The 17,285-nt window shown below is 47.0% G+C and overlaps 1 protein-coding gene and 2 pseudogenes across 1 annotated transcript; 1 reads left to right on the top strand and 2 right to left on the bottom strand.

Moving 5' to 3' along the window:
- Window positions 1–524: 524 nt before the first annotated feature.
- On the top strand, window positions 525–1,248 carry LOC117194638. Its single transcript, XM_033399155.1, has 3 exons — window positions 525–558; window positions 622–982; window positions 1,171–1,248. The coding sequence occupies exons 1-3, from the start codon at window positions 542–544 to the stop codon at window positions 1,246–1,248; spliced, it is 456 nt and encodes a 151-aa protein (XP_033255046.1). The 5' UTR covers window positions 525–541.
- A 1,297-nt stretch (window positions 1,249–2,545) lies between these two features.
- On the bottom strand, window positions 2,546–4,594 carry LOC117194637 (annotated as a pseudogene).
- A 4,588-nt stretch (window positions 4,595–9,182) lies between these two features.
- On the bottom strand, window positions 9,183–11,536 carry LOC117194636 (annotated as a pseudogene).
- Window positions 11,537–17,285: the final 5,749 nt, after the last annotated feature.

Here is a 17,285-nt window from a genome sequence, read left to right as displayed (position 1 = left end):
AAGTCCTATCCCAAACCAACAAAGCCGATCAACTATTGCAAGTCGCAGCTCTGCCCAGGGAAAGTACGTCACCTGACCTGTGATTCGAAACACAACATCTAAGTGGGCCCTGAACTATCACTTGGAGCCGTTCAGAACTGGCTCTGGAAATCATTCAGTACGAATATCTGGAGAGAGCGGCACAACACAGAGAACGGCAGCAAATATCGAAAGCACAGGGAACATAAAGTAAATAAAAATACAAATACAAAACAAAGCCCATGAACGAATATTTCCTCACAGGTGCTGGAATAAGATGAATCCAACTATTAACAATCCACGTTCCCCATTCACCCGCTCGCGGGGTATTTTCGGATCCATGGGATCCTTCGTCTTTACCGACCAGCAGCAGCAGCAGCAGCCGGGGCTGCAGGTCCCCCCGAAGGTTCCGCCGACAAGAATGGACTCAATGCGATGCCCTTCCTAGGCCAAATCCACACCAGTCCTCTGCTGTCCCGCCCAATGGGTCCAATAGGTCACGCTCACCCCCACCTTCCCTCCGATGGGGGATTCAGATGGGTGAGCGGCAGCAGCCCAGACTCCCCTTCCCCCAGGACATAACTTACCCCCGGCTCCCTGCAGATTTAATGCTGTGCCACAGATGGCTTCGATGGGACCACCGCCCGTGTTGAGCTCCCTCTGGACAGGCGGCGCTTCTCCGGACAGCCGCGGAGACTACTACGACGACCCCCACGAAGAGTACTCCGACTGCCGCTACGAGGGCGACTACGAGGGCGACTACTCGATGCCCACGGAGGAGGACCAAGAGGAGAAGTCGTGCTCCTGTCAGAGCCAGACCTGTCAGAGCCAGAGCGAGTTCAGCTCGATAGAGCGCACCGAGTCGGACTTGGAGTGGGAGGAGCTCTCCGACGGCCCTTCCCCAGGGTCTCCCCGCTGGAGTCCCTCGGCGCAGTCGTGCTTTCCACAATGCAGCCGGAGCACCGTCAGCGCATGGTGGCCTTGTACCACCTCGTCTTGGAGACCGCTGTGGTCAAGGTCGTGCTGCTGGTGCTGCAACTGCTGTGCTGCGCGGTGTTCTGGCTGGTCGAGAAGACCGTGGGCTTCAACGAAACCGTCGGCTCGAAGCGCCACCGATTGTGGAACAGCAAGTTCAAGCTGCGCACCATCCAGCGCCAGTTGCTGTGGCGCATGGCCAATGCCCGGGGCGACGAGACGCTCGTCTTCTTTGCCGTGCTCATGACCTCATGACCCCCTGTTCTCCCTCAGCCTCCTGGGATTCATCCTGTCCCTGGCGGCGCTCCTGAAGAAGACCGTCGAGCAGCTGGTGTTCCAGATACGCCTGCACCTCGTGCTCTAGGGGCAGCCATCGAGCAGAAAGCAGCAAGCAGTATCCAATCACACACTGACAGAAGACACACGGCCACACGCCCGACACTCCACCCCTCCCCTGAGAGATGTTTGCACTTCCATTTGGGCATCTATTTTCGTTGATGCTGGCATCGCAATACACGGAATCGTCTCCGTTTTTGGCCGCAAAGAAAATAGATACCGAAATATTCGAAATTCAAAGTCAATTCCCACGAGAGAGAGCGAGACAGGCCTTCTTCTTTTGGTTTACAGCCTTTCTTCTGCCTTTGGCATCGCCCACTCCACTCTCTTTATTTTTCTTGCATTAAATTGGGAATAATATGAACTCGCCTTCTCCTTCTGCTTAGTAGTATTCCCCTGTCGCCGATAGCCCGCATCCTCTGCGTTCCAGAATCTGCGGAAGTTTCCAGCGGGGCTACTGGCGTGCATCAGCCGTCGAGTAGATTGAATGGGAACGCTGCCAGCATATATGTACTATGTACTATTCCCTCGGAGGGTGGCAGGGTACTGGGTGTCTACGCTGCTCGGCGCTGGCCTGTATCTAATCGCGCCTGCCTTGCTGTGTACCCACTGTAGATGCATATGTACATACAGTTGTTAATCAATTTCCGTTGATTGTCGCAACGTTGCTTGGAAGGGGAATCCCCCAAATATTAAAGCTGGGATCCTATGCCAGAGCAGAACGCAATACTTTTCATATCCCACCTTGGGTTTCCTTAACCAATCCCATAACTTTCGACATTGACAATGAGGCTTCATCAGCATTCGTTCGCTCACATAATAATAATAAATAATAATTATCATAATGATGATGATAATGATAATAATGTGCAAGTGTGTGGTGTGTGACTCTCGTTTAGGACCTAAGCTCAAAAGTGCAATGCACGGCAGAAAAATCTACACGAGCTAATTCAAGGGGTAAATATATGTATCTTTGGCACACCGAAGTGCCGACACTCTTTCAATTCAAGCTTGTTCACAGCCCAGCGATTCGCAAATGCGGCCAATGAGTATGTGTTGTGAGTATATAACAGCCCATCCGATCCGATCAGGCGATTCATCAGTGAAGATTTTCTCTCCTTTCGCTTTTGTGCCTAGTGGGGTCCCAAGTGTGGGAAAAGCCACGAGGGCGTGAAACTCAAGAAAAGCATGAAGAAAATTACGATTGAACCGGTGACTAGCTCATGGTCTTCCTCGAGCGACCCACTGACTTTGTTCAACTGGGACGATGAGGTCTGAGCGTGTCCATCTCGGCCATTGAGAACTTGCTCGTAGCGGGTCAGCAGATTGGTGCGGACAATGGCGCCGTTCAGTTCCGCCTGGGCCTTGATGGCCTGTGGGAAAAGAGAGGGGAGAAAACAGTTGGATAAAGCCGAGGAAGAAAAGGAAATATAAGCCCACCCTGAGTTTCGCTGACAGCCAGACCATTCAGGAGATTGAACAGCACAATGGTCATGAAGAACACAAAGAGCAGGAAGATCAGGTAAGTGTAGACGCTGTCAAACTTTATGTCACCGGCATAAAATTCTCCCGTGAGCATCACAAACGTCTTGATGAGCGCCTCGATGGGCACGGAGAATGTGTTGAAGTGACCATCATCTTATCCCTCCTTTGCTGGCTCTGGCGTGCTGTCCTTCGGAGAGGAGGAATCCACCTGGGGCTTGCCAAACAGTATGTAGAAGCACAGACTAAACGTAAGCACAAAGATCGAGTAGAGAGCAAAGCTCTTGATGAAGCTGCTGGAGACGGCGCGCAGCATGAGCATGTGCGTCGAAATTGAGAGTACTGGCAGGGAGCCAACCAGCAGGCAGAACTCCACGGACACCAGCAGAATGGTGAAGACGGCCAGTATGCGCTGCGTCTCCTTGTCGTAGCTGGCTTCCATGCAGGTTAGGATCGACAAGACAATGAGAGCCACCTCCATCAGGTTCGTGATGGACCTGAAGTACAGCAGCGGCGACATGGGCAAGCTGTATGACCTCTCGGATCATGAGATACACAATCCCTATCCAAGAGAACAGGCCGAAGAGGGCAGTCAGGCCCGTGTGGTCGCTTTCGTGGAACTTAAGGAGCGTATGCGTGATAATGGAGGCAGTGAAGAGAGAGTAAAGTAGAAAGTTCAGATAGAAGATCACCGAGAGGCGGTGCCACTTGAGGAAGAGGAAACTCGAGATTAGCGGGTGCTGCAGCAGGTAACGCAGCTCCTTGGAATCGGCGATGTATGCGATTGGAGTCATCTCGTCCTCCAATTGGTGAGGATGGCCAATGCTCCGCTTGTCCGACTGCCCGGGCTCTCGCTGGCGTCTCATCAGATTCTTGTAGTTGATGATGATCTCGAAACTCTGGTCACCGGGCTTCTCCCCGTTGGTGGTGATGCAGGAATCGAAGTGCTCCTCCAGCACTTTCGGGTCCATCTCCTGTATGGGAAGATCTCCGAACGCGCTTCTCGCCCCGATATACGCTCCCTGCCGTAGACGCTCCTGTGCCACCTTTGTGTTGCGATACTTGACCGCATAGGAGAGTGGCACCAGGCCAGCCTTGTCCGCCTCATTGATGTCCACACGATCGCTCTCGAGCAGCAGCTGGAAGCAGCGCTGGTGGTCACAGAAGTCGTCCAGCGGCTGCTCACCCAGGCGACTGATAACCGCGTTCAGCAGCTTGGAATGCGATGTCAGCCTCAGCTGCGGATGCTTCAACAGCTTCTCTAGCGCCCTGTGGTTGCCCCAGATTATGGCCAACTCCACGGGGCTGATGTCGCTCAATTTTGAAGGATTAATGTTGAGCCCGTCTCGAGGATGGCCTCAAAGGCTCGCTGCTTGCCCCGCTTGATACTCTCCGCCAGCAGGGACTGATACTCCTCCTGTTTGGCATTGCATTGGTTGTCTGCGTTTCCGCTGACGTTCTGGTGGTACTCCGCGAACTGTTGCTCGAGCTGGTTCTCGTCTCCGTCCCGCAGCGTGCGGAGGAGTCGCTCGCAGTCGATCTCTGCTCCGGCCTCGCGCAGCTCCGGCAACGGCAGTTCCGGATACTAATCCCTCAGCATCTGGCGTACCTGCCCGTTCCGATAGCTGTCAATGTCCAACTGTGGTTGTTTCAGGAAAAGTCGGATCAGCTCCAGCTTAGTGCCTGCCTCAATCTTTCTATTCTTCAGCACATGGTGGAGGGGCGTGAACTCACCCTGATCCACCAAATTCGGAGAGGCTCCGTACTCGAGCAGCAGCTGAATGCAGGATCCCACCTGAGAGGCATTCGATCGTCCTGGCGATTGGCCTGGCCACCGCTGTCCAGGGCAGTGTGGAATTCCCGTATGTCTCGATTAGCGAGGGCTGCACTCAACTGGCCCTGCGGATCGATGAAACCGCAGTTGTTAGAGCTCATTCTGCTGTCTGCAGAGAGTCAAGTGAGAATGGGGAGGATGAGCTATGTCTATGTGGGCTTTCGTTAATCTTATCCAACCCACGCTGCGTATGAGTAACTTCTAATGCCGTTTCTATGAAAATGATGCCAGAACCCGCATTGTTAGAGCTCTGCTCTGGTCAATGGAGGGAGGTCTGACCCAACAGACAGAAACTGACCAAACCGTCTGGTTTCTGTACAGACCTTGAAATGGCCGAAACAAAAGCATGAGAGTGGACCGACCCCCGCAACAAACGGTATTTGACAACGCTTCATGCTAAGATGATTTTCACACAAATGACTGTCTGTCCATGGAGCTGACCAGCAGCTGGAGGCAGAGCCACAGTCAGAACCACAGTCACAGCCACATCCGCAGCCGAAAGCTATCCCACAGGTTTCTCGAAAAATAAAAACCAAATCTTCGTTTTGGGGGCAATTAAAGAAAGCGTCTTTAAGTGGTTTTTGTGGTACCCGAACTGCAGACTTAATTTGCCCTCCCGTGTAGCTATTAAATTATAACAATCCAACTGAAGACAAGGTAAGACAAGGCCTGAGAAGTACTCAGGGAGTGGCTTGATTGTTCAAAGTGATCTACAAGTTTGAATCAAGTTTGGTGTTCGATCTCGCTCGCCTTTTGGTATATCAAAATTTAACGATCATAAAGAATAATCATAAAATAATCGACACATCAATATGAATTAGCAATCAATTGGTTACGCTTTATGCTTTGAATACTGTTCCGAATGGAGCTTTAGATAAAGCCCTGGGCAGTGATGAAATCTTGCGATTTATAGGCGGCTCTTTTCGTAAATTTCAAGGCGGCTTCTTCTGTGGGATCTGATCCCTCCAGCCGTCAGCTCAACGTCTTCTCCGCTCTGTTGTGTTCTGTTCTGTTCTGTTCCGTTCTGTCTGCTGTCTGCTTTGATGCGTGAAATGTGTGAGAAATCGGCTAATCACACATGAGACCTGGCTAATTTGAATATTCCCCCACTGATTGTTTATCAATAGCCTACGAATTGGGAATCAGGAAACATCGTCTTCTCTTTTGTAGGTAGCTCTTCGGCTAATGTTGCTTTAGTATGCAAACAAATTGAGGATTGTAAATGACGCCCCTGGGGTCAAAATTTGTTGTTGATAAGATAAACAGAATCGCTCAATCACCTTCCTTAATTGGCCCTTTATTTGATATTTTCTTGTCTCCCATCTTAACCTCTTCCCCATTCTGGTATTTGTTTTTCCACCTGAGTACGAGTAAGCAACTTCATTGTTTGTCCAAGCTGAAGCTCGACCCAAAGTCTTACTAAGACATCGGTTGACAGAATGGCGTAATATCACAATAATTAACAGAAAACTTAACAGCAAACGATTTCAAAAGTGAGCAACTCCTCTCTCAGTCGCATATGACCCTAGCAATTAAGAGCACTACTTTCAGAAATATTGATGTAGTCAAGGTAATCTATACTTATTGCGAAAAGCTTCGGAAAACACAAATTGCCCTTAAACTCTTAAACATTTGCTTCATCTACGGAAACCAGTCGAAATCACAGAGTATACGGAGTCTGGAGTGGAATTTTATTCCCCCTTCTCTTGGAGCTCACATTTGTATATACTATAACACTGGTAAAAAAAAAGTACTCTCGTATCACTCTGGAATTTGAGAATAAAGTGTGTCACAAAGGAAAGGGAGTCCAACGACATTATTACTAGTTTTAAAAGAAAAATAATAATGAGATTATCTTCATTCGCAATTAATGTAAAGTTTTTAACGCGATAAACTGAATATGTATATGTCCAGCTGCACAGGATCAGCCGCGTTTCTCCGATCGTCTGTCAATAATTTATACTATATACGTACTGTCTTACACTGCTATAACATTCTCACGTGATATTTTACCATACCCTTCCCGAATACGTGATGTGATCAGATCGAGAGACCCTCTAGCTGCGTGGGAGGAGGAGAGCAGAGTAAACACTAAACTAAATTGCTTGTCCATAAAGTCTGTTTTTTGGCAAAATGTGCTTGGATTGTTTATCCAATTTATGGCATTATTATACCCGATACTCAAAATGAGTATTTGGGTATATTGGATTTGTCGTAAAAGTGAATGTGTGTAACGTCCAGAAGGCCGCCACCCACACAGCGAACAACAAAATTGTCACCTACATTAACATCAACATTAGTGGTGCTGTTGCTCATGCTTCCATTAGCATTGTCACAGTCAATAAATGTGACACAATTTGCAAACAAGCCTGGAATATTCTATGAGAAACTTGGAACATCAAGAATAGCAACGTCTGAGTGGACCATGATCGTAAACTATGACTTGGACCCATATTGGAAGGATATGCAACTAATGTCTGCTGGAATTTCAGAGTTACGATACATGTGCCCTGAATTAAAAAATGTTCCGGCATGTAACTCCATAGTTCAACACTTTCAACATGTGCATAACGAGCTACAAGCAGGAAGCGTTTTAATGAAAACCTCTCGAAAACGCAGATCGCCGCTGGACATCATAGGAAATGTAGCAAGCAGTCTTTTTGGTGTTCTCGACGCAAAATACGCAGAAGAGATGACTCAAGTAATTGAGAAAGTGAAAACCAATGAATACTTTCTACTACATCTGCTCCAAAACCAAACATCAATTGTCGACGCGACAATAAACGTAGTCAGAAAAGACAAAGTAACAACTGATAATCGCCTAAAAATTTTGGAACAGCATATGGCTACTATCAACCGAGAAAGAGGGTCATATCACAGCGATCATCTGACTCAAGCGTACTTAGGACTAATAGCACAATTAACCCTGCTCACAACAACTCTCCAACGAATGCAGTCCGACATATCTGATGTCCTAATCGGTATTCATCATCGGAGAATAAGCTCCACGCTGGTGTCTCCCGAGCAACTAATAGACCAACTAGACCAGATACGGGATCATTTGCCAGAAGATCAAATGCTGCCGGTCACAACGAAGGAGGTGATTCAACTTTACAGAATCATGCGAGCCGAAGGAACCCCGACTGCAAAACACGTCATCTTCAAGCTGACGCTACCGCTAGTTTCAACAGCTCAGCTCGAAGTTTTCAGCATCATCCCAATTCCGTTTTGGGATTCAACAAGCTGGAGTCTATTTGACCTCAAACCACCATTATAACGGTGAACATCCATCGAGACCAGTTCATGGGCACTACCCAAGAGGAATTCCGACGTTGTCTTAAAGTACACAACGAGGAGTTCATCTGCTTTGACCATCAGACGATCTTCAATGTGGACAATTGCTGTGAGTTTCAACTGTTTAACAATAAAACAGAAACACTGTGTCAGGTAACACACATAAAGGCTGATACGGTGTGGCTAAAAACTCAGCATCTAAATAAATGGATCTTCGCAACGCATTCTATAACTAAACTTCAAGCAGTATGCAACGGAGTTCCGTCAACCATAACACTGGAAGGAACTGGTCTACTCTCCATGTCCCCTGGTTGCACTGCTCGCAATACTGAAGTAAGCATCAGCACCTTCAGCACCACAATCAGCGAAGTAAAATCGACTTACACTCGGTTTCGTGACGTGAGCCCACCGGAGACATAACCCTCGCCACCAATGTGGCAACTGAAGAACCAGACATCAGACTTTCTTCAAGAACTTGATGATCTACGCCAGCAACTATCAACCATCAATCATCACGAGCTGCCACACCATCTCACCACCGTGCAGCACCATCAACTCGCTGCTTACGCAACCCTAGCAATATTAATTTTATTGATCATTGCCTTCATTTTCCGAGAGAAGTATCAACTATGGAAACCAAGGCCATCAAATCCCGATCCAGCCATGTCATCACCCCCTATACCCCCTGCACGGCGGTTTGCCGTCGACTTGAGCGATGGTTGACCACCAGTTCAACGGCCGGGAGAATGTTCAGCCACAGACATGTATTTAATGAATATTAGGAATATACAGTTCAATCTCATACACAAATACTCATAAATAAAATTGTCCATGTCATTTCTGGTAACTGAATATGACGACACGAAAAATACATTAGCAACTAAGAATAGACAATAGCACTTGTAACCTCGAACCCACCAAAAGGGATCAAGCAATAAACTATCTACTTTATTGCCGCCAAGTACCTAAGTAATTGCACTGAAATATAACCCCCGCACAGAGTAAGTGTACCCAATCTAAAAATACACTCACAAGGAGCCTGTGCGTTCCTTCCCATAGAATAAGAGTACCACTGCTAGCTATATAAGGAGATGCATTTGTTCAATAAAAATCAGTATCAGAAACAGTACCATAGCTGCCTGTCACTCATCTTCCATCGCAATCATCAGAGGCTGTCGCCGTGTCTTCAGATCCTCACCTGGCACCGTAGGATACCCACTCCGCAGTCCAACTGGTTCAAGTTCTAGTTGCGACGACCAAACTGTAGGACCTGTAGGACCTGAACTCAAAAGTGCAATGCACGGCAGGAAAATCAACACGAGCTGATTCAAGGGGTAAAGATATGTATCTTTGGCACACCGAAGTGCCGACACTCTTTCAATTCAAGCTTGTTCACAGCCCAGCGATTCGCAAATGCGATCAGGCGATTCATCAGTGAAGATTTTCTCTCCTTTCGCTTTTCTGCCTAGTGGGGTCCCAAGTGTGGGAAAAGCCACGAGGGCGTGAAACTCAAGAAAAGCATGAAGAAAATTACGATTGAACCGGTGACTAGCTCATGGTCTTCCTCGAGCGACCCACTGACTTTGTTCAACTGGGACGATGAGGTCTGAGCGTGTCCATCTCGGCCATTGAGAACTTGCTCGTAGCGGGTCAGCAGATTGGTGCGGACAATGGCGCCGTTCAGTTCCGCCTGGGCCTTGATGGCCTGTGGGAAAAGAGAGGGGAGAAAACAGTTGGATAAAGCCGAGGAAGAAAAGGAAATATAAGCCCACCCTGAGTTTCGCTGACAGCCAGACCATTCAGGAGATTGAACAGCACAATGGTCATGAAGAACACAAAGAGCAGGAAGATCAGGTAAGTGTAGACGCTGTCAAACTTTATGTCACCGGCATAAAATTCTCCCGTGAGCATCACAAACGTCTTGATGAGCGCCTCGATGGGCACGGAGAATGTGTTGAAGTGACCATCATCTTATCCCTCCTTTGCTGGCTCTGGCGTGCTGTCCTTCGGAGAGGAGGAATCCACCTGGGGCTTGCCAAACAGTATGTAGAAGCACAGACTAAACGTAAGCACAAAGATCGAGTAGAGAGCAAAGCTCTTGATGAAGCTGCTGGAGACGGCGCGCAGCATGAGCATGTGCGTCGAAATTGAGAGTACTGGCAGGGAGCCAACCAGCAGGCAGAACTCCACGGACACCAGCAGAATGGTGAAGACGGCCAGTATGCGCTGCGTCTCCTTGTCGTAGCTGGCTTCCATGCAGGTTAGGATCGACAAGACAATGAGAGCCACCTCCATCAGGTTCGTGATGGACCTGAAGTACAGCAGCGGCGACATGGGCAAGCTGTATGACCTCTCGGATCATGAGATACACAATCCCTATCCAAGAGAACAGGCCGAAGAGGGCAGTCAGGCCCGTGTGGTCGCTTTCGTGGAACTTAAGGAGCGTATGCGTGATAATGGAGGCAGTGAAGAGAGAGTAAAGTAGAAAGTTCAGATAGAAGATCACCGAGAGGCGGTGCCACTTGAGGAAGAGGAAACTCGAGATTAGCGGGTGCTGCAGCAGGTAACGCAGCTCCTTGGAATCGGCGATGTATGCGATTGGAGTCATCTCGTCCTCCAATTGGTGAGGATGGCCAATGCTCCGCTTGTCCGACTGCCCGGGCTCTCGCTGGCGTCTCATCAGATTCTTGTAGTTGATGATGATCTCGAAACTCTGGTCACCGGGCTTCTCCCCGTTGGTGGTGATGCAGGAATCGAAGTGCTCCTCCAGCACTTTCGGGTCCATCTCCTGTATGGGAAGATCTCCGAACGCGCTTCTCGCCCCGATATACGCTCCCTGCCGTAGACGCTCCTGTGCCACCTTTGTGTTGCGATACTTGACCGCATAGGAGAGTGGCACCAGGCCAGCCTTGTCCGCCTCATTGATGTCCACACGATCGCTCTCGAGCAGCAGCTGGAAGCAGCGCTGGTGGTCACAGAAGTCGTCCAGCGGCTGCTCACCCAGGCGACTGATAACCGCGTTCAGCAGCTTGGAATGCGATGTCAGCCTCAGCTGCGGATGCTTCAACAGCTTCTCTAGCGCCCTGTGGTTGCCCCAGATTATGGCCAACTCCACGGGGCTGATGTCGCTCAATTTTGAAGGATTAATGTTGAGCCCGTCTCGAGGATGGCCTCAAAGGCTCGCTGCTTGCCCCGCTTGATACTCTCCGCCAGCAGGGACTGATACTCCTCCTGTTTGGCATTGCATTGGTTGTCTGCGTTTCCGCTGACGTTCTGGTGGTACTCCGCGAACTGTTGCTCGAGCTGGTTCTCGTCTCCGTCCCGCAGCGTGCGGAGGAGTCGCTCGCAGTCGATCTCTGCTCCGGCCTCGCGCAGCTCCGGCAACGGCAGTTCCGGATACTAATCCCTCAGCATCTGGCGTACCTGCCCGTTCCGATAGCTGTCAATGTCCAACTGTGGTTGTTTCAGGAAAAGTCGGATCAGCTCCAGCTTAGTGCCTGCCTCAATCTTTCTATTCTTCAGCACATGGTGGAGGGGCGTGAACTCACCCTGATCCACCAAATTCGGAGAGGCTCCGTACTCGAGCAGCAGCTGAATGCAGGATCCCACCTGAGAGGCATTCGATCGTCCTGGCGATTGGCCTGGCCACCGCTGTCCAGGGCAGTGTGGAATTCCCGTATGTCTCGATTAGCGAGGGCTGCACTCAACTGGCCCTGCGGATCGATGAAACCGCAGTTGTTAGAGCTCATTCTGCTGTCTGCAGAGAGTCAAGTGAGAATGGGGAGGATGAGCTATGTCTATGTGGGCTTTCGTTAATCTTATCCAACCCACGCTGCGTATGAGTAACTTCTAATGCCCTTTCTATGAAAATGATGCCAGAACCCGCATTGTTAGAGCTCTGCTCTGGTCAATGGAGGGAGGTCTGACCCAACAGACGGTTTCTGTACAGACCTTGAAATGGCCGAAACAAAAGCATGAGAGTGGACCGACCCCCGCATCAAACGGTATTTGACAACGCTTCATGCTACGATGATTTTCACACAAATGACTGTCTGTCTATGGAGCTGGCCAGCAGCTGGAGGCAGAGCCACAGTCAGAGCCACAGTCACAGCCACATCCGCAGCCGAAAGCTATCCCACAGGTTTCTCGAAAAATAAAAACCAAATCTTCGTTTTGGGGGCAATTAAAGAAAGCGTCTTTAAGTGGTTTTTGTGGTACCCGAACTACAGACTTAATTTGCCCTCCCGTGTAGTTATTAAATTATAACAATCCAACTGAAGACAAGGTAAGACAAGGCCTGAGAAGTACTCAGGGAGTGGCTTGATTGTTCAAAGTGATCTACAAGTTTGAATCAAGTTTGGTGTTCGATCTCGCTCGCCTTTTGGTATATCAAAATTTAACGATCATAAAGAATAATCATAAAATAATCGACACATCAATATCAATTAGCAATCAATTGGTTACGCTTTATGCTTTGAATACTGTTCCGAATGGAGCTTTAGATAAAGCCCTGGGCAGTGCTGAAATCTTGCGATTTATACGCGGCTCTTTTCGTAAATTTCAAGGCGGCTTCTTCTGTGGGATCTGATCCCTCCAGCCGTCAGCTCAACGTCTTCTCCGCTCTGTTGTGTTCTTTTCTGTTCTGTTCCGTTCTGTCTGCTGTCTGCTTTGATGCTTGAAATGTGTGAGAAATCGGCTAATCACACATGAGACCTGGCTAATTTGAATATTCCCCCACTGATTGTTTATCAATAGCCTACGAATTGGGAATCAGGAAACATCGTCTTCTCTTTTGTGGTAGCTCTTCGGCTAATTTTGCTTTAGTATGCAAACAAATTGAGGATTGTAAATGACGCCCCTGGGGTCAAAATTTGTTGTTGATAAGATAAACAGAATCGCACAATCACCTTCCTTAATTGGCCCTTTATTTGATATTTTCTTGTCTCCCATCTTAACCTCTTCCCCATTCTGGTATTTGTTTTTCCACCTGAGTACGAGTATTTGCCCAAGCAATTGACAAACAACTTCATTGTTTGTCCAAGCTGAAGCTCGACCCAAAGTCTTACTAAGACATCGGTTGACAGAATGGCGTAATATCACAATAATTAACAGAAAACTTAACAGCAAACGATTTCAAAAGTGAGCAACTCCTCTCTCAGTCGCATATGACCCTAGCAATTAAGAGCACTACTTTCAGAAATATTGATGTAGTCAAGGTAATCTATACTTATTGCGAAAAGCTTCGGAAAACACAAATTGCCCTTAAACTCTTAAACATTTTGTTGCGTGACCTTCCATCCATGGCCACAATTATTAGTTATTGATCTGAATTATGAAGTCTAGTGTAAGTTAGGCTAGGGCAAAGCGGGAGCACAATAAAAGCTCGCTCTCTCGCTCTTGGCGAATTCGCCCCGCTTTGCCACCGTAGGTTAGCTAAAGTAAGATATTTGAATTGTGAAGAAAATATACATAGTTGTTCGCAAACCTTGAATTAGATCGAGCGTATCAAGTTTTTCGCCCCGCCAAATAAATAATTTAAATTACAGCCACCCAAAGTTTTCGGTAATTGATTAGAAAAACTCTTCTAATTTTTCATGGCGCCCCCGGGTGGACTGTAAAGTGAATTATAGGCAACAACAATAAGTGACAGAGACACAAGAAATTGCAGAATACATGTAGGAAACGAAGGAAAGAGAGAGACACGAAGCGGTCGTGTTTTCGTCGTGTCGTCGTGATAGAGCAGTAATCGGCTCTGAGAGAGCCGATAGCAAGAGAGAGAGATTAGTCAGTTGTCAGTTCAGCCACGCATCAGACGTACACGCATATAATTAGTCACAAACATACTTGTAAAACTTGGAGCTGTTATAATTTTAAGTCCAACATACTTATCAAATAAATGTTACTCGTTGCCATCAAGAAACTTAAACTACTACAAATTGGGGGCTCGTCCGAAAATAAGCCCAAGACAACAACATTTGCAAGTGAGATTTGTGCGTGTATTTGGAAATGTTGGCGAACACGAGACTGGTGACACAAGAGATCGGTCGCGGTGCAAAATTGAATTGCAGTCTGGCCTATAAGTGCGAGAGAGACACTTGTCGAAGAAGGCGCATTAGTGTGAGCAGACATTCAAGAGAGCTGGAGCGACAAAACTACGGCAGACGGCAGCAAACACAGCAAGAATCAAAACCTTCGTTGTTGTTGTTGTGCATTGCGTCTGAGAGGTTAGAGCTACAAGGAGACAAGCGGCACAGAGACGACAATCTGAGCGCGTTCGTTCCAAAGAGAGCAGAAGCGACAAAACGACGGCAGACGACAGCAAACACAACAAGAATAAAAACCTTCGTCGTTGTTGTTGTGCATTGCGTCTGAGAGGCTAGAGCTACAAGGAGACAAGCGGCACAGAGACGACAATCTGAGCGCGTTCGTTCCAAAGAGAGCAGAGCATAGCAAGAATCAAAACCTTCGTTGTTGTTGTTGTGCATTGCGTCTGAGAGGCTAGAGCTACAAGGAGACAAGCGGCACAGAGACGACAATCTGAGGGTGGTCGTGCCAAAGGAAGCAGAAGCGACAAAACGACGGCAGCAAACGGCAAGAATCAAAGAACATTGATTGTTGTTGTGTTGCACTGCGTCGGACGGAGACTACAACTACAAGAAGAGACAAGCAGCAAGGAGACGACCATTTTGTAACAGCAGAAGCAGCGACGATTCGGGAAGCGACGAGTTAACGGCGAACAGCGAGAGCAAGGCAAGGCAACAAAGAGAGGACGGCAACAGCGACATCGACAGGCAAGCGAGATCTGGATGTGGTGGTGTGTGTGCGTCAAATTTGGAGTCTGGAAAGTTCTGCGCAGAAGCGAGAGCTAACAAGGGTAAACCCATAGTAAGGTGAGCGTTAACAGAGAAGCGATCGTTAACAGTGACGACTTTAAAGGCGTTTTCGGAGTCGATGTTAACTGGAAAATTGTTAACAGGCCAGCAGTAATAAGGTTGTTTAAGTTGATTTAATTACATTTTCTTAGATATAAGCTAATATCAATTATTTTATATTTAAATCGTCACGATGCAAGTTGAAGAGATAATGACACTGAGAGTCGCAGATTTGCGAGAGAAGTTAAGAGAGCTTGCGTTGCAGACGACGGGACGAAAGCGCGATTTGCAATATAGACTATTAATACATCACGGCTTTCCAGTTGAGGATGAAGAAGAGTCAGAGAATGAGTCCGTAGTAACAGCAGTATATGATACCGTAGCAGTTCAACCAGGTACGCGACAGGCAGAGTATAAATCTTGGTTTACGCTAAAAGACGTGGAAGGTAGTGTGTCACAATTTTCTGGTTCTAATAACCCCGAAATCAATCAATGGATAGAGGAATTAGAAGAATGCGCAGCTACTGTTCAATGGAGTCAATTACAATTATTCATTTATGCCAAGCAGTTGTTAGTTGGTGCAGCAAAATCTTTCGTTCGTAGTTTGCGTGATATTCGTAACTGGAATTCGTTGAAGGCAGCTCTGTTGGATGAGTTTAGTGTTAAACTGTCGTCCGTAGAAGTACATAGAATGTTGCAAAAGCGCCAGCAGAAAAAAGGAGAGTCGTTGCATGAGTTTTTGTATGCGTTAATGGAGATAGCCAAGCCAATTAAACTAGATGATGAGAGTTTAATCGAATATTTTGTGGATGGTATACCAGACGCTAGGGCAAGTAAGGCAATGCTGTACCAAGCTAGAAACTTAAAGGAGCTTAAATTTCAGATCAATGTTTACCAGAAAGCTAGAGGCGGATCCAAGCCGATGAGTAAGAATTGGCCGCTGAGTAATAAAAGTGAGAGTTCGGTGAAAGGGTCGATGGCAGAGAATGTTAGGAAATGTTTTAAGTGTGGAGACAAATCGCATTTGAGGAAAGATTGTCCCAAAAATGATTTTTGTTGTTTCAAATGTGGCCAACCAGGACACCGTGCTGCAAGCTGTAATGTCAAGGTCGAAACCAGACAAGAAAAGAGATCGAATACGAACATTATTCGAGATAAGGAAGTCGTTGATAAGCCGTCAGGTATTTTCACTCCATCAGGTTTGGAATTAAAGGATATTAAGTACGCGAATTTGGTATTCCAAGGTTTGATTGATACTGGAGCAGATTTGTGTTTAATTCGCAGGAGGGTATTTTTGAAATTTGGACATCTTGAACTGATCGGCCAGGAGAAATTTTTAACAGGTATTGGAGATAGTCAAGTTGTAACTTTTGGTAGCTTTTCGATACCAGTGAAAATCGATGAGATTGAAATGGAGGTAGAATTTCATGTCATTCCAGACGAGGATATTGGTTGTGAAGCCATTTTAGGAAGGACTATTCTGGATCATGTTGACATGCAAGTTTCTAAGACAGGAACAAGATTTGTTCGTAGAGTTTGTGGCGAGGATAAAGATAAGAAACTTGATCAGGTAGCATCGTCCTCATGCGTGGAATTGTTTAATGAATATAAAGGCATTTGCATGTCAAGTATTGACGAAGTTGAGAAGGAGTTTTCAATTGATGTTGGTCATCTCAGTGAAGCACATGCTAGAGAGGTTAGGGGTATGGTAGGAAAGTACCAACCTCAGAGAAATGTAGATGCGCCGATAAAAATGAAAATTGTATTAGTGGATGAGATACCAGTTTTCCAGCATCCGAGACGATTACCGTTGTGTGAACAGGAAATCGTGGACAAGCAAGTGGAAGAGTGGCTGGCTCAGAAGATTATAAAGCCAAGTACATCGGAGTATGCATCACCAGTAGTATTGCTACCCAAAAAGAACGGTAGCAAGAGACTATGCTGTGATTACCGAAAGCTGAATGAGAAAATAGTTCGCGATAACTTTCCAATGTCACATATGGATACAGTGTTGGAGAAACTGCAGGGTGCAAAGTATTCCACCATTTAACGAATGGTTTTTTCCATGTGCCTGTAGAAGTCGAGTCTCAAAAATATACGTCTTTTGTGACTCAGAATGGTCAGTTCGAATTTTTATATGTACCATTTGGAATTTCAAATTCTCCAGCGGTGTTTACCAGATTTATAATGGCTGTGTTGAGAGATTTGGTAAAGAATAATGAAGCAGCAGTCTATATGGATGACGTTATTATTTGTAGTCAAGATATAGAAGAGGGTTTGTTAAAGTTGAGAAAAGTACTGAAGATAGCGGAAATGAATGGGCTACGTATAAATTGGAGAAAGTGTCAGCTGTTACGACAAAAGGTTAATTTTCTGGGGTATATAATAGAAAAGAATACGATAAGACCAAGTGATGAGAAGACGAGGGCAGTCGAAAAGTTCCCAGTACCAGTTGATAAAAAAGCAGTGCAGCA

Source organism: Drosophila miranda (genome assembly GCF_003369915.1).
Source record: "Drosophila miranda strain MSH22 chromosome Y unlocalized genomic scaffold, D.miranda_PacBio2.1 Contig_Y3_pilon, whole genome shotgun sequence".
Classification (NCBI taxonomy): Eukaryota; Metazoa; Arthropoda; class Insecta; order Diptera; family Drosophilidae; genus Drosophila; species Drosophila miranda.
Note: the sequence above shows the minus strand (reverse complement) of the source record. Positions and strands in the feature narration are given on the sequence as shown.